General features: G+C 50.4%; 1 protein-coding gene across 3 annotated transcripts in view; it reads right to left on the minus strand.

Annotated features, from left to right (window-relative positions):
- Positions 1–24,806, minus strand: part of XXYLT1 (xyloside xylosyltransferase 1) — a 201,462-nt gene that overhangs the window by 152,750 nt on the left and 23,906 nt on the right. For all 3 annotated transcript variants that reach the window (XR_014824568.1, XM_021070076.2, XM_084990751.1), the window contains exon 2: positions 16,939–17,086. Coding sequence is in view for 2 of the 3 variants with exons in the window: in XM_021070076.2 (XP_020925735.1) it covers positions 16,939–17,086 (148 nt within the window). In the remaining variant the exon portion in view is untranslated. The remainder of the gene's footprint in view (positions 1–16,938; positions 17,087–24,806) is intronic.

Here is a 24,806-nt window from a genome sequence, read left to right on the forward strand (position 1 = left end):
CATGGCTTGTGTAGAGAAACTGAATGCACAGAGACAGGGACAAGAAGACACGTACTTAACATCAAGGCCGGAGGTGCTTGTTGGGTCCACTGGCTGATGGATTTGGGATCTGATGCCACCTGAAGAGGAGGCAGCATTCCCAGGGCACGCTGGCCTCCGCCCAGGCTGAGACCCAGGTTGCCCAGCACTTCCCTTGCCCAGAACGCCCGTCCTTCTCCTCACCACTCTCAACCCCTCAGCCTCCGAGGCTGACACAGACCCACCGCACCCTCCATGACAAAGATCCCCCTCTGAACTCTGACAGAAGTGAGAATATCTGGTCCATTCTCCATGCAGAGAATCCCCCACTATCTCCCTAAGTCTAGGCCCTGGACTGCTGACCTCTGACCTCTGGCTCTGTGAATACCCACCCGCTTGGACTCCCTCCCCAAGGAGAAGGGGAGCTGCCAGAGGCCAGGGCAGCAGCACCAGCCAGCACCCCACATAAGGCAGGAGAGGGCAGACCCTTCACCGGTGACGAGATGCCGAGAATAAACACTGTTTGACCTCTTGACAGCAATAAATGATGGCTAATGCCTTTGACGGGTGGCCAAGAATTTAAAAGAGGATCTTGAAAAGTTAAGCGACAGAATCTAATGGGGGGACCAAAATGGAAGTATTACTGTTCAATCAATTTGGCAACTATTTTCATTAGCTTACCAGCAGCCTCTGGCATTAAGTTAATAGAAAGTGGTCCCTGTCACAATATTATTTTTAGCATTTTGCGAGAAATCTGCTCAGTTGTCCTGCTTCAGAATAAGAAGACAAAATGCCTCAAGACTGCTCCATGGGAGCTGCCAGAAAACAGTTTTCACTGCAATCACGCGATACATGTTCATAACCTTTGTTCAGTGTTTACTCAGATGTTTCCACTCAGGCAAGTTCCTGAATATCTGTTTTTCCTCTTGCTTTCTGCCACAGGAGAACTCCTGTGCCTCATGAACACTGGCAGTCAGGGCACTGCTGGCTGCCCCAGGAATCAGAGTTGGCTGTGTTTCCTCAAGGCTTGGGGACCCAGAGTTCCCATTGCGGCACAGTGGAAACAAATCTGACTAGGAACCATGAGGATGTGCGTTGGATTCCTGGCCTCACTCAGTGAGTCGGGGATCTGGCATTGCTATGAGCTGTGGTGTAGGTCACAGATACGGCTTAGATCCCACGTTGCTGTTGCTATGGCTGTGGTATAGGTCAGCGGCTACAGCTCCGATTCGACCCCTGGCCTGGGAACTTCTATATGCCTCGGTGCGGCCCTTAAAAAAAAAAAAAAAAAAAAAGAAACGGCTTAAGGACCCACCAGGAAGTGCTGTCCAGAAAACCCAAGCTCCTGGTGGAGATGAATCCACATGAATACCCTGTTTCTATGCAATGGATCAGAGCTGCTGGACTCTACCTCCAGGCAGTTCTAAACATGCTTAAGAAAAGCCAGGCATGGCCAAGGAGAGCAGATTTGTGCTTCCCAGGGAGAAGCAGGGAGGGAGTGGGATGGACAAGCAGTTTGGGGGTTTTGGATGCAAACTGTTATATTTGGAATGAATGGGTAATGGGGACCCTACTGCACAGCACAGGGAACTGGGTGTGATTGGGTCACTTTGCTGTACAACAGAAACCAAAGAAACACTGTGAACCAACTATACTTCAATAAAAAAAATTAAAAGAAAAGAAAAAGTGCTGAGGCAGTGAGTCGCCTCTGGTGCACTGAGGTGACCAGCAAAATAGGCAAGGGAAAGATATACACCTGACAAAAACAGATTCATTTACGCTATTTAGATTCATTCAACAGATATTTACTGAACACCTACTATGTGCATGGTATTGTTCTAGGCACTGGGAGCACAGCAATGAACAAAACACATAAGACGTCCTGCTCTCAAGGAGCCTACATTTGGGTGCAGGAGACAGATGATCAAAGAAAAAAGTGGGAGTTCCCGTCATGGTGCAGTGGAAACGAATCCAACTAGGAACCATGAGGTTGCGGCTTCAATCCCTGGCCTCGCTCAGTGGGTCAAGAATCCGGCATTGCCGTGAGTTGTGGTGTAGGTCACAGACATGGCTCGGACCTGGCGTTGCTGTGGCTCTGGTGTAGGTTGGCAGCTACAGCTCCAATTAGACCCTAGCCTGGGAACCTCCACATGCTGTGGGTGCGGCTCTAAAAGAAAGCAAAAAAAATAAATAAATAAAATAAATTTTAAAATTTTTAAAAAGGAAAGAAAAAAGTAAAATACATTTTCTATCGGGTAGAGTAGGGGTCACGGCAGATGCTCCAGAGGGGATGAGCCCACTGTTCCGCTGGATGCTCAGAGATGCCTAACAGGGGAAGTGAGAAAAGGAGGTGAAGGGGCTCCACTGGGGATCCCTGGGGGAGGGTGGTCTGGGCACAGGGGCAGGGAAGCAATGCAGTGATGCAGCTGCAGGAGGAGCAGAGCTGACGGGCACAGCTCTAAAGAGGGCTTCAGCCCATAGCATCGCAGGCGACATGACATGGAACCCAGGGCTACGAGACGAGACCAGGCAGTTCCCAGCCACTGCCACTCAACGCCCCTGTAAGGAGGCTAACGTGGCCAAACAGATGGCAGACCATGGCCATAAATGACCAGTCTCCTCCCTGGACCTCATCCAAGCCCTCAGGGTGAAGGTGAGGACCTGCCCCCGGGGCTCACAGAAAGGTGGACACAGAGCTGGAAATTCCCACACAGAACAGGCCTGCCTCCTCTCTCCCACTGAGTCTTCTCTGATGCAGAGGCCCTGTTCCCTCAAGGGTCCGTTTGGGACCACGCAGGGTCAGCCTCCTCTGAAACCACTCCAGGTTGTCAAGGCCCCCAGGGCACCCTGCTTGCACAGGGACACCAGACACACCCGTTAAGCAGTCCTGTTCCCCGTGGTCCCCACCATGCTTCATGATCCAGAGAAAGTCTTCCTAACCCTTCTGGGTCTGAGGCCAACTTCAGGCATCCCCAAAGCAACTGCAGATCTGCTCAGGAAGTGGTCGTGGGAGAGGCAACAAAACAGTGAATAATTAGAGCCTGGGCAGCTGCAGGGGGAAGAGGAAGGACTGGCTGAAAAGCAAGCGCCTCTCCCTGAGGGCTGAGGCTTCCTGACCCCCAAGCCCCCACAGAGAGAGCCACACACACCTCGGCTTATTCATTAAGCTAGTTCCAGGGCAGCATGGCTGACAGTGAGTTCTGTGACACAGCCCTGTCTCAGAATGTCAATAAGGATTCCTCAGAAAGGGGTTCGATGAGAAGTTATGTTTGAAAAGCACTGAGTTAAACTTCTTTTTTTTATTTATCGGTATTTATCAGAGGCTTTGGCGTGCTGCTATGCGCTGGACCCTCTGAGAGGAAAAGTGCTAATAACCTGTTATTAGTCATGCCATCTCTGTCCCCATCCAACCCGATGACATTTGTACAATCAGTTGTCCCCACTTTCTCAACAAAGAGGGAGAGACATGCAGTTGTTCACCCAGAGCCTCTGTTAGGAGTTAGGCGGGGTTTGGCAGTCCTAGATGCTGCCTTTTTCCAGAATAATTCCAGAAGTAAAGAAAAGAAATCCAAAGATTCGAGCTGGAAAAAAAAAATTGAGGAGCTCAGAGAACTCAGAGCAGCCCAGTGACCCTACTCCTGAAGAGGCTTCTGACACATTTAGACACCCCAGCAGTAAGGGCAGCTGGGGAAGTCAAGCATCAAGTCCGCATTAGCTGGGCTTTGAGGCAGAACTCTCCAGAAAACCAGACTGTGGTGAGGCCCAGTCTCAGCAGAACCCCACTCCCCTCCAGCCCAAGTCAGCCTGAGGGGTGCAGGAGAGAGAAGGAGGGGGTGTCCCACTCGCCAGGCTGAGGCAGCCCTGTTTCCACCTTTTCGGGAACGAGAAGAAAACTCCAGATGGAAGGGAAGACACCCTCAAGGATGTGACCTTTGGCACAGTGACCGTGCCCACTAGCAAACAGGGTCCTAGAATCAGATCCTATTTCACCATCCCCTGGAAGAATCAGGGCAGCGGGGGAAGCTGTCCCTCTGTCCTACAGCCCACAGCCAGAACAGTGCGGACAGAGCAAAAACTCACTCCCAGGCCTGCTGAGCCCACATCCACAGTACACCACGCCTCAGACCTCTTCAGCCCTGAAATAAGCAGAGGCCATGGGATAGCTGTGGGTACCAGCACAGGCTGGTGGCCACGTTTCCCGTTAAGGATTTTGGAGCCTGGAAAACCGATTAAACCATCTGTGAGTTTAGGGGGCCCCTTGTTTCTGCTTTCTCCTGAGAGCAAAGCTGATGAGGCAGGGGTAAGAAGAGGTCACCCCAGGATCCCCACCCCTTCTCCACCGCACCCCAGGTTCCAGAGCCACGTCCATTCCACTGCAGGACCCCTCCCACTAGATACAGGTCTGCCTCGCTGATGGATGATTCCACATTGATTATAGACTAGCTTCCTGATTTGGGTTCACACTGAATGAAGTTACGAAGTTCCACAAACCAGCCTTAAAAGCCTTCTCTTTTATGAAACTGCCATGAGACAACAGTGGAGAACATTAAAGACCCCCCACAGGAGTGAGTAAAAACACAAAAAGCACAGAACAAAGAAGTCCAAACTGAATAAAGCTTTTACTACCTCTGTCCAATTTCATTTAAGGGGGGAAAAAAAAAGATGGAAAACTTTAAAGGCTTTCTGCAAAAGGCTACACACTGCCCTCAGTTACGAAGCACAAATGAATAAATAAGAGTTGCCAGTCTGGATTTTCCCACTTGGGTTTGTCCGCAGCCTACAGGCTTTCTAGCCCTGACTCCATTCTTTCTCACTTGGGCCTGTAACCTGGGCTGAGATGCACCTGCCTTTCTCATCCAGCACCAGCGACTCCAAGTGGATCCAAGAAAGTCCTCACAGGAGTCCAGGCTTCTGCCTCCAGACTCAGGACAGCAAGGCCCAAGGGACAGACTGCTGAAATAAGGATGCTTAGGGGTGATGGCACCCATGATGTCAGGAGAAGGGGACTGGGCACAGGATGGGGTCACCCCCCCACTCATCACCAGTCATCGTTGTCATTCTGTTCCACAGCAGCAAACATGACGTGAGGCTTCTAGGAGGTGACTCTGGGGCAGAGGTCCCGAGTCCTACATTTTTAGGGCGTTTACAGCATTTTGCATTTGCCTGAATGTTATACACACAGGTCTGCTTAGGAAGCATGAGCAGGATGGGGCAGTTGGTTATAGTAAGTGCTGTCATTGCACTGATTTCAGGCGCTCTGATTCTGGGAGGTGGTGGAACAGGCCTTGGGGTGGGGGAAGGAGCAGCTTAAGCTGCATTACTCCATCTCTCGCTCATGGTAATCCTGAGAGGAAGGCAGGCCAGAGATGGCAATCTGCACCTGGGAGATAAGAGGTCACTCGACTTGCCCGGGATCCTCCAGAAAATCTCCTTCTCCCTCATCAGAAGCTCTTTCCAAGGTAAAGGTGGCTGGCCTGAGAGACTGAGCGTAACTCCAGCCCCATACCCTTTGGTGCTGCGTTTGGAGGCATGACTCATGCTGCTATAATTACCAGGCACTCACCATGTGCCAGGCACCGTGCTGAGGGCTGTTGGAGGTAGCATCTCGTTAATCCTCTCACGTACTTCATCAGCCCCCGTTTCCAGATAAGGAAACCGATCCAGAGAGGAGACAAGCTGACACTTTATCATATACCAGGCACCGTTCTAAGCCCACCACATCTATTAATTCATCAAGTTCTCACACCAACCCCATAGGATGGGAGCTATAATCTTGATTTTATAGATGAGGAAACTGAGGCCTAGGCAGGTACAATAACTCGGCCAGAGTCACACAGCAGGTCAATGAGGGGGCTGCCAAGAACCCAGGCACTCTGGCTCCAGGCCCAAGTTCTTAGCTACTATATCACACAGCCTTTTTATTTATTTATTTTAATTGAAGTATAGTTACTGTACAATATTATATGTTACACAATTTAGTATATATAATACAGTGATTCACAATTTTTAAAGATTATACTCCATTTATAGTTATCATATAAAATATTTGCTATATTCCCTGTGTTATACAATATATCCATGTAGCTTATTTTATGGTTTTTTTTTTTTTTTTTTTTTGGCTTTTAGGGCCATACCCATAGCATATGGAGGTTCTCAAGCTAGGGGTCGAATTGGAGATGCCACTGCCAGCCTACACCACAGCCGCAGCAATGCCAGATCCGAGCCATGTCTGCAACCTACCCCACAGCTCACAGCAATGCTGGATCCTTTAACCCACTGAGTGGAGCAAGGGATCAAACCCACGTCCCCATGGATGTTAGGTGGGTTTGTTTCCCCTGAGTCACAATAGGAACTGCCCATGTAGCTTATTTTATACCTAACAGTTTGTGCCGCTTACTCCTCCACCCTTATTTTGCCCCTCCCCCTGTCCCTCTCCCCACCGGTAACCACTACTTTGTTCTCTATGAGTCTGCTCCTTTTTTGTTATATTCGCTATATGTTGTATTTTTTAGATTCCACATATAAGTTATACAGTATTTGAATTTTTTTTGCCATCTGCAGCAACATGGATGGACTTGGAGGGCATTACACTAAGTGAAATAAGTCAGACAGAGAAAGACAAAGACCGCATAGCCTTGTTAAAGTAACTTACCATGGTCACAAATCTAGTGAGTCTAAGAGGCAATTTGCACCCAGTTCTGTCCAACCCAGAGCCTGAACTCCTATTCCCTATGACACAGACTCCCCTTTCAGGCTGCTCCAGACCTGCCTAGCTCAGGGTTCTCTGCAGACTCTGGGCCTGGATGTCAAGAGAAGTTCACATATAGCAAAACAGAGCCTACCTTTTGAATGGTAAAGCAGTCTTTCGAAATGTCTGGGCTGCCACAGACCATGACGAGTGGCATTGCGGGCGTGGGGCAGATACGACCAGCACAATGTGCAAGATGAGGCCCCAGCAGTAAACACTCATCTTTTGAAAAGTGACCATCTACATTTTTTAAGCATGGGCGGGGGGAAATAAGAGAAACTTTAGGCAATATCATCGGGGCTCAGCGGAAACGAATCTGACTAGCATCCACGAGGATGCAGGTTTGATCCCTGGCCTCGCTCAGTGGACTAAGGATCCGCGTTGCAGATCTTGTGGTGTAGGTCTCAGATTCGGCTTGGAGCCCATCTTGCTGTGGCTGTGGTGTAGGCCGGTGGCTACAGCTCTGATTCCACCTCTAGCGTGGGAACCTCCATATGTCTCAGGTGCAGCCCTTAAAAAAAAAAAGAGAGGAGTTCCCGTCGTGGCGCAGTGGTTAACGAATACGACTAGGAACCATAAGGTTTTGGGTTCGGTCCCTGCCCTTGCTCAGTGGGTTAACGATCCGGCGTTGCCGTGAGCTGTGGTGTAGGTTGCAGATGCGGCTCGGATCCCACGTTGCTGTGGCTCTGGTGTAGGCTGGTAGCTACAGCTCCGATTGGACCCCTAGCCTGGGAATCTCCATATGCCGCAGGAGCGGCCCAAGAAATAGCAAAAAGACAAAAAAAAAAAAAAAAAGAGAGAGAGAGAGAAACTTTACAGTGGAGAAATCCGACAAATACCATAGCTGATCAAGGTCCACATCAACAGTGATAAATCATGCACCCCTGAGATAAAGCGATGCATCATTGATACAATGTAAGAAAAACATCACTTCCTCCCTAAAACTCCTAACTCCAGTCTAATGATGACAAAAACATCAGACAAATTCAAACTGACAAACCCTCTACAAAATATCTGTTCAGTACTGCTATGTTTGAGAGCAAGGCAAGCTGGAGAAAATGTCACTGCCAAGGGAAGCCTACGGAGACATGACAACCAAATGTAATGCGGTGTCCTGGATGGGTCCTGGGAGAGAAAAAGAACTTGAAACTGGAGTTCCCATTGTGGCGCAGTGGAAATGAATCCAACTAGGAACCATGAGGTTGCAGGTTCGATCCCTGGCCTCGCTCAGTGGGTTAAGGATCCAGCGTTGCTGTGAGCTGTGGTGTAGGCCGGCGGCTACAGCTCTGATTAGACCCCTAGCCTGGGAACCTCCATATGCTGAGGGTGCGGCCCTAAAAAGACAAAAGACCAAAAAAAAAAAAAAAAATTTACAAAACATAAAGAAAAAGAACCTGAAACAAAACTAAGGGCATCTGTATAGTGTGGCCTTTAGATGATAATAATCTATCAATATCGGTTTATTACGTTTATTAATACACCACACTAATGTAATATGTTAATATTAGGGGAAACTGGGTTGAGATGTATGAGAACTCTGTACTATCTTCACATTTTTCTATAAATCTAAGCCTGTTCTAAAAAATACAGTTTATTATTATTTTTTTTACGTGACTACCTACAACTACAGATTGCAACAGACATGGAGAAGATGCAAAGGCTGAAGACCAGAGCGGGAGTCTGATAAGTTGGAGTGAAGAAGATACACATACACACACACACACACACACACACACACACACACACACACACCCTCCACAGCAGTACACTCCTAGTATGTGTTTAGGGGGAGCAAATGCCTGGCTGGAAAGGACTGGGGAGATGATGGGACACACACACACACACACACACACACACACACACACACACACACACACCCCTCCACAGCAGTACACTCCTAGTACGTGTTTAGGGGAGCGAATGCCTGGCTGGAAAGGACTGGGGAGATGATGGGACCTGACACCCTCTTTGAAGAGCTGGGGAAACTGAGGCCAGGAGAGAACTGGAGTCGGACAGGCTGAGGTCCTCATCTGGGTTCTGCCTCTTAGTCACTAGGTCACTTTGACCAAATCCCCTCATTTCACTGGGCCTCATAAGGTCCACCTGTAAAACTGCAACCTCTAACTCCTGTTTAAGTCACAGAATTGTTAGGAGGCTTGAAATAAATAATAGATCTCCTCAACCACCTTCAGCAATCCCTGCTCCAACCTCTTATGAATTACGTGGTCACACAGTAGAGGATAACACAATGCCCTGTGCCAGCCTAGAGGTGACAACCGGCCAGACCCCACCTCTCTGGCCAGTGCACCCCATCCAGCACAGTCCATTCCCCCTAAGTGAGCACTGCTTTTCTCCTGGGGGCAAATGGGAGAGAGAGCCATTGGTGACTGGACAGTTGGGGTGGGGGCAGGAGGCCCCCTCAGTGGTTAGCCTTGGGAACCACTGCTTTAGGGGCATCTGACCCGAAGAATCATCAAAATGAAGTAATAATAATAATAATGATAATAGCAGCCCCAACTCACAGTTCATTCGGTATTTTCCCACACTTTCCTCACCCCACAATAGTCTGGAACCAAAATTTAAAAAAAAAAAAAAAAAAAAAAAAAGTAAAACTACCCCCACTTCACAGATCAGAAAACTAATGCTGGAAAGAAGAAACAAGCAAAACTGAATTTTCTTTAAGAACCCCAAAGCCGGAGTTCCCGTCGTGGCGCAGTGGTTAACGAATCCGACTAGGAACCATGAGGTTGCGGGTTCGGTCCCTGCCCTTGCTCAGTGGGTTAACGATCTGGCGTTGCCGTGAGCTGTGGTGTAGGTCGCAGACGCGGCTCGGATCCCGAGTTGCTGCGGCTCTGGCGTAGGCCAGTGGCTACAGCTCCGATTCGACCCCTAGCCTGGGAACCTCCATATGCTGCGGGAGCGGCCCAAGAAATAGCAACAACAGCAACAACAACAACAACAGACAAAAAAAAGACAAAAGACAAAAAAAAAAAAAAAAAAAGAACCCCAAAGCCCAGGAATAGGGCTGAGGCTGAGCTGGCCCTCCGATTCTGGTTGACTGACCCTGAAGCAGACAGAGAGAAGCTTCCGCAAATATGAACTTCCCACGCGTCTGAGAGGCCAGGCCTGAAGGGTGAGACTGGACACGTGAGCAGCACGGCCGGCCCGGCCTCTAGCTCAAGCCAGGAACGTGGAGGGATGTGGAAGGATGTCCCTGTGCACACCGCTGGGAATCAGAGGGCCTCAGTCAGGCTCTGTGACCCCAGGAAAGTCTCTGCCCTTCTCTGTGCCTCAATTCGTTTATCTGAAAAATAGGATCATGGTGCCTGCTGTACCGCGCCCCTCACACACTTACAGGTGGACATGAGAATCCTCTATAAAGATGAAAGGTTAGGACTGAAGATCTTGTCCCTAGATAAGCGCAGGACACCCTCTTCCTCACTTCAAATGCCCCCTCCTCGGCATGGCCCAAGCAGAGCCAGAGTGACAGTCCCCACACTCCATGGGTGACCCCACCTGCTCTGACACACAGAGCAGACCAGACACCAGTGCCGCAGGCACAGCCCACAGCCAGCAACCTTGGAATCCTGAGCCCAGAGGCATCAATGCCGCCACCACAGGCCAAGCCAGGAGAGACTGCTGCAATTCCAAGCCACCCTCCTCTGTGCAGACAAAGGATTATGCAGAACTTACTCCTCAACTGCAGGCAGGGAAACCCACCAAAACCCAGGGCCCCTGGAGACAGGACACCATGACGGGCACAGACCCAGTGAGCAGCTGCCAAGGCCCCACTGGGGCCCAAGATGTATAAACCCCCATCTCCCATGGAGCTAGTTTTGCCCAAGGCTCAACAAGAAGTCAAGCAACTGGAAGTTTCTACATTCCCACCCCAACAGACACCAGGGTCAGGGACCAGACCAGCCCACAGAAGCCAGGTCGATGAACAGTGTGACTACAGCCAAGCTTCATCACTCAGGCCTGAGTTCCAGGGCCCAGTGGCCAGACACGTGGGGCCCCAAAGGGAACATACTAGACGAGGAGGGCAGTTTCTTTGACCTTCCCAGGACTGAGACCTCGTCAAGGTCTAATCAGGCAACTGGCCTCCCTCCCAACCTCCTTCTGCCTGGACTCAGGAGTTTCTCTGGATTAGCCTGAGCCTATCTCCAGAAGACCCCAGGAGAACACAGGGCTCCAAAATTTGTTTTTTCTCCTTCCTTCCACCTTTCCCTTAACCTCATTTATTTGTCATTATTTAACATATTATTCACCTCAGCCCCTTGGGCCATCTATCTCCACTCAGTGTTACAGGAAAGCAATCAGACTGGGGACTAATTCACACTCAAGTGCAAAGGACTGACTAGCAAGAAGTTCCACAACAGGAATGCCTGCACTGGTTTTTACAGGGGCTTATGAGCTCAGAGTAGAAGACTGTCTGCTCTGCCCACTCTGGTAAGTTCTTCACTTCCTCTTGTTCTTAAGCCACAGAGTTGCTAAAAGCTGAAATTAGTTCACAGCTGTTCCCGCGGTAGCCAGCGTAACATCTACAGTCCCTGGGCTCTGGTGGCAAGAGGGAGGCTGTGCAAAAGCTGTGGGTGCCTGTCAGGTCTCACCCGGTCCTGCAGTTCACCTTCCGTATGTGACATGCTTGGTTCACACGTGCACATGCACACACACACCTGCACACTTCAGATCAGTTGCTGTTTGAGGCCATGGAGTCCGCCTGTGGATCTCTTACAGCCTGTCCAGCTAAGATATGGTAAAGATATGCCCCAGACCCCAACATTTCCTCTTGTAATCCACTCCCAGTCTCAGACACATCCTAAACATGGATCTGGTCAAGCTCCTCCCTGTCAAAATGCTCACAAAGGCTCAGTGTTCAGAGCCAGCCCCTAAGCCTGGCATCCAAGCTCCCATAGCACAAGCCAACCTCTCTCGCCCAACTTCTCTTCTCACCATTTCTGGACACGTGCCCTCAGGGTTTCTCCAAAAAGGTGGCACACTCTCCCCAGCTGCCTGAACTGCTCCTGCCTGTTTCCACACAATGATATTTCACCCACCTTTCTTTTTTTTTTTTTGGCTTTTTGCCTTTGCTCAGGCCACTTCCACGGCATATGGAGGTTCCCAGGCTAGGGATTGAATCGGAGCTGCAGCTGCCGGCCTACACCAGAACCACAGCAACGCAGGATCCAAGCCACCTCTGCAATCTACACCACAGCTCAAGGCAACACCGGATCCTTAACCCACTGAGCAAGGCCAGAGATCGAACCCATAACCTCATGGTTCCTAGTCAGATTCATTAACCACAGAGCCACGACGGGAACTCTCTCACCCACCTTTCAAAGCCCACCTCAAGTACCACCTCCTCCATGAAGCCCCCCTCCTTCCTGCCAGATGCCTGGGACTCATCCTTTTCTGAATGCTCAGCCCTGTATGGATCTCCCTTGTGGTCTTCATGACTTTCTGCCTAATTGCTAGACTATGCCACCTACCCCCCACCACCATGAGCCCAAGAAGCAGCAACCCAACAAACATCTCTGGGACACCCAGAGAGCCCAGCACCATGTCATGCAAACACCAGACCCCTGGCAAAGGATGTCTATTAACAAAGCATTGACCACAGGACAGCAGGGCCTTCCAGAAAAGTCTCCTGGGGCTTGTGGCCAGGCTCACCCTCTGCTGACTGTCTGGGCACCTGCTTCCCTACCAAGAGGAACCCCACCACAACCATGGACCAGGAATCATGGTTCAGTCTCGGTCAGGGCTGTTTTTATGACCCGTGTTTCTAAGCCAGAGCCAACAGCTCCTTGGAGCCATGTGGCATAGGAGAGAGAAGCTGCACTTTGCTCTCTCGAACTCCAGTTGGACAAAAAATATTTTCTTTTCCATTGCATAAGATGCTTCCAATGGCGACAAACCCAACACCTCTGGCAGGAGGAGATAAAAGCCCTGTGGGTGTGAGTGAGGCGCAGAGAGAGGCTGCATGTCTGTGTAGAATGCATGGGCAGGCACATGTGAGTGGCAGGACCAGCCAGCAGCACGCGACCCCTCCAACAAGCAAAGGAAGGAAAAACAAAGTCTGACTAAAATCAGAGCCAGCGTATTCCACCAGCAAAGCCTCTCTTTTCTCTCTGCAGATGTGGCCTGAGCAGCACTGCACCCGGGGTGGGTACAGTCAGGGTAAAGCACAGGGTTCGCCATCACCCACCTGGCCCAGCCAGACCCCCTAGGCAGGGCTGAAGCGGAGGGGCCAGGAAGAGGAGGGAGCTCAGGCCTTGGAAGCCTCAGGGGGCTCGGCGGGTATGAGAGGATGAGAGGCTGGCACCCAAGTTTCACCATCAAAATGAGCTCAGGCCAAAGCCTTAGGACTTCTTCAGGGAGAACTAGGACTCGGAGAAGGGGCCTGCCCTCAGCTCCTCGCTTCCTCTCCTGTCAAGTGGGGACAGCAACTGTCCTAGAGCTCTTATGTGACTGCCTCAAGTCCCTCCAAGAGGTCAGACACCATGGGCTTAGAAAATTGTACAGAACCTCTCATGTGCAGGCCAAGACACCAGGGCGAGGGCAGGTGACACAGGCTGGCTTTGTAAGGGTCACCTTTGGCCCACAAATTTCTTCTGTGAGGAGCTAGCCTAAGGAAATAATCCTAAGCAAGGAAAATAATCGTCATGCGTGAGGCTATTCAGCAGCATAATTGATGACTGTAGGGAAAAACAGACAGCTGAGGACACAGAAATGATGAAGTGAACTAAGGTTCATCTACTCAATGCATCCATTCAAAAAATTTTCAAAGACTGATTACACAGAAAATGGTGATGAGTGGCATTAGCTGAAAAGTCATGAAACAGATTTACTTGTACCATTTCTTTCATTTTTTCACTTAAATGAAAGTTCAATTTCATGTTTTGATATATTAAAAAAAGATGCAGAAAGCTTAAAATATATAGTATAACTAACTCCTACTTTGCCTAGATTTTTCAACAAAGCTCCATGATAGGAAGTACTAGAAGATGATCAGAGAACTAACAGTGGTGATGTTTATGTAGTCGTAAAGGGATAACTTCTTTTTTGGTTTTTGGGTTTTTTTTGGTTTTTTTTTGGGGGGGGGGGGTTTGGTCCTTTTAGGGCTGCATCCGCAGCATGTGGAGGTTCCCAGGCCAGGGGTCGAATCAGAGCTGTAGCTGCCGGTCTACACCACAGCCACAGCAATTCAGGATCTGAGCCAAGTCTGAGACTTACACCACAGCTCACAGCAACGCCGGATCCTTAACCCACTGAGAGAGGCCAGGGATCGAACCTGTGTCCTCATGAATACTAGTCAGATTTGTTTCCGCTGAGCTATGACGGGAACTCCAAGGGATAACTTCTTTTCTCTTTTAATGTAATTTTCCGATTTTTTTTTTTTTTTTTTTTTTAGGAATGAGTTTTGCTTTTATTTTTATTTTTTCATCTTTTTGCCATTTCTTGGGCCACTCCTACAGCATATGAAGGGTCCCAGGCTGGGGGTCTAATCGGAGCTGTAGCCACTAGCCTATGCTAGAGCCACAGCAACTCAGGATCCGAGCTGTGTCTGCAACCTACACCACAGCTCATGGCAACACCGGATCCTTAACCCACTGAGAAAGGCCAGGGATCGAACCCACAACCTCATGGTTCCTAGTCGGATTCGTTAACCACTGAGCCACAACAGGAACTCCGTGGAATGAGTTTTACTTTTAAAATAGAAAAAGAAGAATACATTGTAAAAGGTAGTTTGGGTACAGAAGGGTGACACTTATGCTTCCAAAAGGGTAGGGAAGAAGGCTTTGGGGCACAGAAATAACCTGGATTTCTAGGGCAAACACCAGACAGGGCCTCCTGAGACCTAAGTCGGGGAGCAGAGGCTTCTCTGACCCGGCCTTCTGGGTGAAACCAAGGGTTTACGATCCACCCACACCCCATTCTCACTTTCCCGGAGGAATAAGAACACTGTGAAAGAGACAAAATAAACCAAAATAGCAAGAATGCAGCAATTACACAAGAACAAAACCATCAACAAGGCACAAAACAACAGCAGTGTCTATAATTTAAAACAATGAATACAAAACACGGCAGCACTAAAGAGCCATGACAAACCCAGGACAGCACTCACGGTTTAGGAAACAAAGCGCCCTCCCCAGAAGTGTAGGCAATCCCAAGGGCCTGCCCCTGGGAGCTTCGCCACACTGCCAAGTGCATAGTGGCCAGACTGCTCACACAAACACCCAAACTCCGCGGGGAACCCCAGGACTGCTCCTTTCATTGTACAATTATCAAACTTTATCAACTTCTAATAACGCGCTTTTTTTTCTGGGCAGATGTAAAAAAGAATCTCTGACAGCAAATCAAACCACCTAGAGAAGCAGGAGAAGCGTTCATGTTTGGGTCGGCACATCTCAGGCAGCTTCTTCCCCACTTCCTGACCCTGGCCCCTCGGAGCCCCTGGACCACTGGGAGGGACACCTATGATCTGGTCTCCTGTCTGGACAGTGAAGCTCGGGCCAAAGCCTCTCTTCCACAGACACGGCCCGGAGCCAAGGCCAGGCTATGGGACAAAGCAGAGTGAGGGACCAGAGAGGCTTCAGCCTGGGGTCCCTAACTCTTGTCGTTTGCACTTACAGGTCACTGCCTCATCCTCTCCAGCACTGCAAGGCCAAAGCATCTTCTCCGTCCTGATAATCCCCTCCCTCTGTGTGCCCCAAAGCAAAACCTGGGTTAGAGTTTAGCACATTATGGGCAGAGAGCCATCAGCTGATGAGGCAGGGAGGGAACGAGGGAGAGAGGGAGGGCATGGGGAGGGAGGAGGGAAAGGAAGGTCAGGCAAGCCTCCTCCCAGGTCCTCTGCTGTCCTTTTCCACTTCTTCTGTCACAGAGCTTCATTCAGGGTCAGTCATGTATGCCGGGCAACACGGACTGGCCAGGCCCTTAAGGCCCATCTAGTCAAGATATTTCAAAGGGCCAGTTTAACTGCAATACCTTTTGACCAAATAGCATCCTGCTCCTGTGCAGGCAGGCCTGATCTGCACAGTGTCAAGACGGAGCGCTAGGAGTGAGGTGGCGGTGGGACAGAGAGGTAGAAGCCCTCTTCCCTCTGCTCCCCCGAACTACAGAAACCTATATGGACATTCCTATAACTCTGGACTCTTCACCAGATCAGCCTCCCTATTTTTAGGTGGGTTTAGGTGCTGAGGCCTCAGCAAAGGCACATAGGGGTTAGCGGCCGAGCTGGGACCAGCTTCACTGACCCCTTCAAATAGCACTGCTCCCAACTGCCCTTCCGCTCTGTCTGCTGGGCCCAAGCAGCGGCCTCCACCAAGTGGCCTGGCTATCCCGTGGGCCATCAGGTTCTGCTTGATCTGAGGACTGCTAGAAAGTCAACTAGTCACAGTTTGGATAGCTGCTACCCAAAGACCTCAAAACTCCCCGCCCCACCCCAAAATTCTCAGTTCACCATACCCAGAAATAGGGGTAGAGCAATATCCAGGGCTCCAGAATCAATCAAGAGCCATTTGGAAGAGAAGAACCCAGAAGGGTGGGACACCCCACAAATGGGAGCTCCACCCCCCCACCCCTATCATTCCAGTCCAAGGATAACCTGCCAGCACTTCCACATAAGGCTGACTTAACACAGACCAGACAATCCTATCTCTTCTGCCCTGGAGGGACCAGAAAATACTTTATTGTGCATCAGAGTCTCCAAATAAGTCTTACTCAGTCATAATTTGCATCTCTCACATCTAGATTTGACATTTTAAAAATCAGATAAGTATAGGTTCAAACCAGAAAGAAGAAGACCACAGACTGGGATGGAGGGTCAGCTAGTTCAACCTGCCAGTTACAGAGGAGCAAACTGAGTCCCACAGGGCATGCATGCAAGGAGCAAAGTCAGGGCTGGAGCCCAGATGCCCTGATCCAGAGACTCTGCACCACACAACTCACACCACGTCCTTGTGATTGGGCCCCAGGAGCTGTGCGGCCCAAGGCCCTGCCCTGGAGTCTCTGTGGGGGAAGCTCTGCACACAGAAGCCTTGGCCGGCCCCCTCACCCTCTCCCTTGTGTTGGAGGGCAGCTCTTCTCTGATATAGGGCACCAGCAGTACTGGGGCCAGGAAACAGACACAAAGCCACACCCCGGGGACTACTGCGGCACAGTCAGGTTACCTTTGGGCATGATCTGATGCATGGCCACCGAGAGGAAGAAGATGGAGTCGCTGTAGTAGGTCCCAGAGCCGGCACTGAAGTGTTTCTGCATGGCCTCCACGACGGGGAAGAGCTTGTCCGTCAGCACGCCGACGTCGTGGAAGACGACCTGCAGGAGGGCGCGGGAGACAGCAAGAGTGAGCACACCCCACCCAGGCACCCAGTACATTCAGGCCGCAGAGGGGGCAGACGCTGCCTCTCTAGAACCTACGAGCAGGGGGCCCAGGAGCAGGGGACTCAGAAACCCTAGGAGCTAAGGCCACAGGGAGCAACAAAGAGGCAGCAAAGGCTGGATACAGAGACAGGGACGAGGGAGGGTGTGCAGGCAGGCATGCAAGTAGTGGAAGAGGAGCAGGAGCCAGGAGGGGCATGAGAGCAGCCCCCAGTCTGCTGCTTGTGAACTTCAAACTGGGCCGCCATGGAGAGAGCTCTGTGCCCAGTGACTGAAAACCAGGTTAAAGGTCAGGTCCTGAAATCAGGACCCTCAGAAAGTCAGGGGGGCTGGCACTGGCTCCAGCATCACCTGGAAGCCACTACACATGTTCAGCAGACTCCACCGCCCCCCTTGTCCAACAAAGCAACAGTGAGAGGTTCTGGCACTAGAAAACGGGACCAGAACGTGCCTAGTGCTACAGTAAACTCATTCATTGACTCAACCAGCATTTCTTGAATGTCTCAGACACTTTGGAGGGCCTGGCAGAGGCATCAGGAAAAACCAGGCACCGCTTTCCTAAAAACACTTAGAGTCTATCGATGTCACCAGCTATTGAACAGATCTCTGGAGTCTATGACATGCTCTCACATGTGTGCAGATGCCCCACAACAGCCTGGACTTCAGCAAGCAGCCATCACGATATTACAGCTCCAAGTCACAAATGAGAAAGCAGGTGCTCAGAGAGGTCACATAGTGCCAGACCCAGAACTTGACCCCTGCTCTCCAAACTCCCAGTCCCACGCTCTTTCCACTACACATGCTTCCTCTTTCCTTAACGGTGACCGACCGAGGAACACATCAGCACGACCAGGGATGAGAGGAGCTAAGAGACCCCAACGAGCTGGTTTTCCTTGTTTGACATTATTCCAGATTACCAGCCTGTCCCACACGGAGCCGCAGCCTCATACAAGATACCAGCCTGCGGGGCCCTCCGCTCACCTACGTCCTACAAGTTTTCCTGTTGTTCTGTGGACCCTGCAGAACAACAGGAAACCAGACTCAGGACAGAAGCCCAGATGTTCCTCCTCCTTTAACCCCCACAAGAGATCTGGTGATGACCTTCCACCTCCCTCTTCCCTGGCCGCTAACAGGACGGGACAAACCCGTGAGGCGGCCACCGCCCCAACTGTAGGGCCAAGAACCTGCCTGAAGAGGGCACTGACAATGAAAGGAGAGGCCACGCTGTCTGTGGCCCTGCCTGCAGGAGAAATGACCGGTGTAGGCGGCGCCCAAGAAGTCCCCACACAGCCACACAGGGAAGATCTGTTTTGTCACTTATTCTGCCCTTTCTGTCAGTTTCTCCCAGGCCCAGTGACCCCATGTCACCTGCAGTGTCACCCGTCCAGCCTGCACTCCCAGAGGCGACAGCCATCAGATGGTTAGAATAAGCACTTCTCACAGCCCCGCAGCAGCCAGCCACCCCCTCAGCTTCTCCCTGCTTTGGGTTCTGCTTTTGCCCAGAAACCTGCTTTTGTTTTAACTCAAGTATTTGCTTTTACCCTCAGATCCATTTAAGTTTCGAAAACACTATTAAACTTTTTTTAAAAAAGTTTATATTGTGTTATTTCTCATCATTCCCTAACTGTAACTCCAATTTTTTTCTCTCTTCATAAAAGATCTTTTTACAACTTCTTGACATTTCTCTTCTAATGCACTATTTCCCTTTATCCTTTCACTGACTGCTTTTTTCTTTGACTTTGACTTCTTGTTTGTGGCCTGTCAGCCTGGGATGGAGCCTCCAGACGGTTCTGCTGTTTCTCAACACAGGCACCAAGTGATGGCTTCTGCCTGGCACACCCCACCCCCCCGCCCCACTCACCTGACATCCTGGCCGCTCAGCATCACAAACCTCACGGGTTCCCACTCCTGCCCACCCCCTCCAAACCAGCCTCTTTTGTGCCCCTACAATAATTTTCCAAATATACAAATTTGGTTCTCTCTCTCCGTGACCGCCTCCAGTGGGTCCTCAGAGCCTGGGTTACAGTCCAAATGCCCCAGCAAGGCCCTGCCCTAGTGGCTCTGGCTAACCCTCCACTCCCCTCTCCTGGGGATTAAGCAGAACTGAGCCAGGTCGTCCCCCCTCCCCCGCCCCGCTGGCCACAGCTTGGTGGCCTCTGTCCTCACGTATTTTGTACCTGCTTTTGGCACCATCTGGAACTCCCTCTCCCAGCCCGCACCTGCCTGGTAAACTCCCATTCAGTCTTCCAACTTTGCTCAGATGCCCACTACAGCCTTCCCACCACCTCCCACAATTTGTCACGCCATCCTGTGCCCCCCAGGTCACAGGGAAGGAGGCACCACCTCCCTGCCTGACTCCTCTGCAGGTCCTGTTTCTGCGGCTGCTGCATGGGGCACTCCTAGAAGCCAGGGGCTATGACCGTGCCCTGCACCCAGGCCCAGGCCATCAGGATAGACTGGCTGAACTAAATGAGCTGCATTTTGCACAAGTTACCAGACCTCTCAGAACATCCACTGAGCCTCCATTTCTTCATGGATAACACAAGAACGATGACACCTCCTTCCCGGGTGGCTGTTAGGGACCACATGGGACAAGCAGATAAGACACCCAGCCCAGGGGTTGCCACGCTTTGCTTCTTCCTCAGTGTTAGCATCCTGCCCCCTCCTCGGTCCCCTGAATTCCCTCTGCTCACAGATCAGTCTTTACTCATGAGGCAGCTCTTCCCTCTGAGCCTCATTATACTTCCAACCACTGCTGGAAGCTTGGAATTTGATGAGAAGCTGGCAGCTGACAAGAGGGCCCTCAGAAATGAAAGCCTCTGTAGTCATCAAAAAGGAAGAGAAAGAATGGATATGTACAACCACACACACACACACACCCACCCACCCACACCCACCCACACACACACACACACACACAGAGCAGGGACTGCCGCAGCCAAGCCATGAGGGGGAGAGAGCCGCAGGCAGCTTCCTCCTCTACCCAGGCCCCCATCTCACCCCAAAGCTTCACAGGAGGCAGTTACCTCCCATCAGCATTAATAGATTTATGAGGACAAACAGTACCACCTGGTATGCTGTTCCAAAGGCTGTACGGTGGAGTCCGCTCCAATGACTATTTCACATAATAAATCTACTTAAAGATAGATTAATATGTTCCATGGAATATACTTTCTGCAGCAAGAAGCAAACAAACCAAGACACTGCAAGGGTGAATCAAAACATCCAGGCCCTTCAGCGTCTAAAACAGGTTTGCAAACTGTGGTCTCCTGAGAGGGAAGGTTGGAGTCTGGCACTCTCTGAAGCCCCCACCCAGCCCAGGCAGGGGCTGTGCCTTGCAGGGCAAAGCGAAGCAAGACGATGGAAAGAGAAAAAGAGGGGTGTTCCTGCTATGGCTCAGTGGACTATGAACCCCACTTGTATCCATGAGGATGTGGGTTGGATCCCTGGCCTCACTCAGTGGGTTAAGGAAATGGTGTTGCCTTGAGCTGTGGCTTAGCTTGCAGACACGGCTCGGATCTGGCGTTGCTGTGGCTGTGGTGTAGGCCGGCAGCCGTATCTCTGATTGGACCCCTATCATAGGAACTTCCATATGCCGTAGGTGCTGCCCTAAAAAGACAAAAAGAGAGAGAGAGAGAGAGAAGAAGAGGGGCAGGGAATATGCCACCCCTCACTCCGTTCCTCCTTTTCAAACCCCCACTTCATGGGCTGCAGGAAGAAGTACCATACACCCTAGAAACCCAGGACCACAAGGTGACTCCCCGTAATGAAGACAACTGACCACTGAGAAGATCCAAAATAATGGTTCACTAGATACATATTTTAGGGATGTAGATTTAAAAGCCCAATCATTACCAGCTTTTATTAACTCATTTATCTACACATTTTAAATAAAAAATCTTATTATTATTCCCCCACCCCCCCAAAAAAAAACAGCTTACAAAAAAAAAAAAACAATTTTTGTCAAATCCTTCATGTGCTTCCTCAACACCAATGTCTTTATTGACCTTGGGGTCAAGTTCCGTCATTCAGAGCAGTTTTCCAGAACACATCATTCTTATCATCCATTTAAGATGTTTTGGATACAGTTCCTAAAAACTTTGTGTAGGATGTTGTTGTTGGAAATGGTATCTATCCCAACCCATGTTCATATCACTTAGGTGGTTGGTGTTTTCATTAGCCTATAATCAAATATTTGTAGCCTCTTTAAAAGAAAGATTCTCTTAAATTAAAATATTCCCCACTTATAACTATGAGATGGAAATCCCAGAAACAGTGGCTACATTTGTGTTCAATTTCTTTGCCTCCTATTAGGTTTCATGAATTCTGCCAAGTAAAGTCTAGAAGCTCCCAAGTTCAGTCATGACTAAAGCAGTTTCAGGCTAAGGTGGTCTCAAGCTATACGTCATGGTTCAAAATAAAGCATGTAGTTGAGAGGGCACTGTGTCGACGAAGAGACTGGAAAAACTCACCTCTCTTGCAAAGCGGGTTGGGGAGGCGGGGATGGGGAGCTTGCGTCTCATCCACCAGGCACAGCACCTGCTCGACATGTCCCACACAGGAGGCCAAAGCACCCGGGACAGCAGAGCCTGGTGCCAGGCAGGGACAGACAGGCCTGAAGAGCCAGACCACTGCTCCCCCAAACATGCACTGGGGACACAGGCCATGCCACGCCGGAGCTGAACCCGATGGAGAAAACTCATCTATCACTTGGCATGCCCACTGGAAGTCAGGCCACACCAAGCTCTTGGAGCCAAGGAAGGAGGTGGTGGCCCTGCACACAGGGAGATGCAAAGGTTTCTAAGAAACACCAGTGGCTTCTTGAAAAGCAGCAGCTCCTCTGGCCATGGACACAGTGCCAAGGGACAGTCACGTCACCTCAATGGATTCAGCTGTCATAGAAAAGCCAGTGAGGGAAGAGTGACCACACAAAGCTCTGGGGCGCCTGCTGAGATGCAACATTCCCAGTGCACCAGCCACATGCAGGAATGCCCGTGCTGCAGAGGAACAGCAAATAGGTGTCTGGTTTTCCCGAGGGACGGCCCGGGCCACTGGGTAGGAAGGCTTTGGAGGCAACATCTGGATGCAGCAAGAAAGTGCCAAGGGCAACAGCCACCAGTGGGTGGGCAGATTCACCTTCCATGGAGCGATTGCCCGGCTCTGCGGGCACCAGTTTGAGCTAGAATCACACCTGTGCTGGGCAGTCAGGCCCAGGCTGGGGTGGGCAGTTCTGGGTTCAGATGCTAAAACCGCCTTTTTGTCACCTGGCAATACTGGTCAAAATACTGAAACCACTTTGTCTATAAAATGGGAGAGAATCATGGTGCCCGCCTCACAGACTTTTATGGGGAACATAGCAGGAGCTCAATTAAGGACAAATGACCTTATCACCCCATTCCACGAGAGTATGAGTGCCTGTCCCATATAAGAATGCTGAGATTTGATCAAAGAATACGCTCTGCAATAAATAGCCCAAGATATGATACAGAAATTACAGGAAGTGCCTAGCTCTGCAGTGTTCTGACTGGCTGGGGACAGAGTGAGCCCCACCACAGGCTGGTCGGCACCCACAAAACATTCCTCATTTGTGTGATCCTAGTAATCAATTCCAACAAGAGCTGGAGGAAAAATGACTTCCTGGGGTGGGGAGGAGTTTGTTTTCTCATAGAAAAATCTGCTAATAGACTGGCAGTCTTTCAATCCCACAAACATGCCAAACACACCTACACCGCAGGGCCTTTGCACCAGCTGTTGCCTCTTCAGAACACTCTCCCCCAGAATCATCAAGTACCTAGGTCCTTCTAGTTCAAATGCCACCTCCTGAGAACTTCCCTGATCAAAAAAGTAGCTCCTCCCCCAACCGCCCCCCCCAACACACACAGCCAGTCCCTGCTATTTTTTTTTTTTTTTTTTTTTTAGGGCCACACTTGGGGCATATGGAAGCTCCCAGGCTAGGGTCGAATCAGAGCCGCATCTGCAACCTACACCACAACTCACAGGAGACAGGGCAGTGGCCCTGCAGGCCCTGAGGACCTGAGGCTCCTTCTTGACCTCAGGACCCCCCTGGGGCGCATCGTGAGCTCCCCCACCTCCATCCTGGCTCTTCAGCCAAAGGAGAGGAGTTTCTTGCCCATGGGACTCACTCTAAACCTTCAGGAATATGGGTTTTCTGTTTAATCTGCTGGTTAGAATGTCCAGCGGGGCTGCCTGCAATACCTCACTTTGTCAGAAGGAGAGCTGCTGCCTAGTAAATTTGGTACCCAACCTGTAAGCTGTTTCCACCTATGCCCTATTTTTAAATTTTGTCAGAAATAATATCAAAGGTTATTAAAGGTTATGACATTACTAAAAAATATCATCTCCTTAAATGAAGCTTTTCTGGATGGAGCTATAGACAGATGATTGATTGAAAGGTAGGTGGAGCAACAGAGAGATAAATTGAACTCTTTTTTTTTTAATCACTATCAAGCCCTAAAATACTATCAGTTATCCGCGGCTGCACACTGTCCTCTTTCAACACTTTCAGTGCCCTTTGCAAACAAAGATCTCCCAGGATAAGTGAAAAACGCTATAAATTTGGGGAACGAAAAAACTAAAACCATCACTGATGTGCAGTTTTTATGAGAAAAGAAAAATATAAATCCACAGGTTGCCCCCCTCCATGCGACTTCACTTGTTGTTCATCATCTGCAAGATGTCCTGGATATAATTCCATTTTGTCAGGCAGAACCACCAGCAGCTGAAGGGGAAAAAAGAAGCCTGCCCGTCTAATTTCCAAAGTAATTTCCAACCCCATTCTCATGACCCAGTTTACTAACAGCTCAAAAGCTGCAGCCCCTCCCGCCTTACCCACAACAGGGCATCCTTGTCTGCACCCCCCCCCCACACACACACCTCCATATGGCCAGGGTAGGACAGGATGAGGAAGAAACAGGACAGAAGAGGAACAGGCCTGGCACCTGTGGAAAAGGACCCCTGGACAGTGAGTGACTGAGGGCTGAACAGCTTCAACAGGGGCGTGTGTCTACCAAGTCCATGAGCTCCAGATACACTGCCTGGAGGGGGGGTCTAGATCCGAGGTCCATCTTCATGTGTGTAGGCCCGCCCTGGGGAGCCTGGAGAAGATGCAGACTCCTGGGTCCTGACCCCAGACATCCCAAGTCAGGGTCCCAGGTGAGGCTCAGGACTCTTCATTTAAAGCCACCCCCAGGGAGTTCCCATCATAGCTCAGCTAGTATCCATGAGGACACAGGTTCGATCCTTGGCCTCGCTTAGCGGGTTAAGGATCTGGCATTGCCGTAAGCTGTGGTGTAGGTCGCAGACATGGCTCAGATCTGCCATTGCTGTGGCTGTGGTGTAGGCCAGCAGCTGCAGCTACAATTGGACCCCTAGCCTGGGAACCTCCATATGCCATGGGTGCAGCCCTAATAAGACAAAATACAAAAAAAAATATTAATAATAAATAAAAGCCACCCCCAGGGACACCACTGTAGGTGGCCCCCAGACACTTTGAAAAGGAGGGTGACAGAGGGCCCCATTTAACCCAGTGCCAGTGGGACTCAGGGAACCAGACAGGTTCAGGTCCGGACACCACAGGCAGTGCAGCCCTGGGCAAGTCCCCAGTGAGTCCAAAGAAGAAGGCTGAGGGGGCACAGGT

Source organism: Sus scrofa, chromosome 13, assembly GCF_054392235.1.
Source record: "Sus scrofa isolate SSC_HxYL_T2T_F1_AM1 chromosome 13, Sscrofa_HxYL_maternal_Yorkshire_Landrace_v2.0, whole genome shotgun sequence".
NCBI classification, from domain to species: Eukaryota; Metazoa; Chordata; class Mammalia; order Artiodactyla; family Suidae; genus Sus; species Sus scrofa.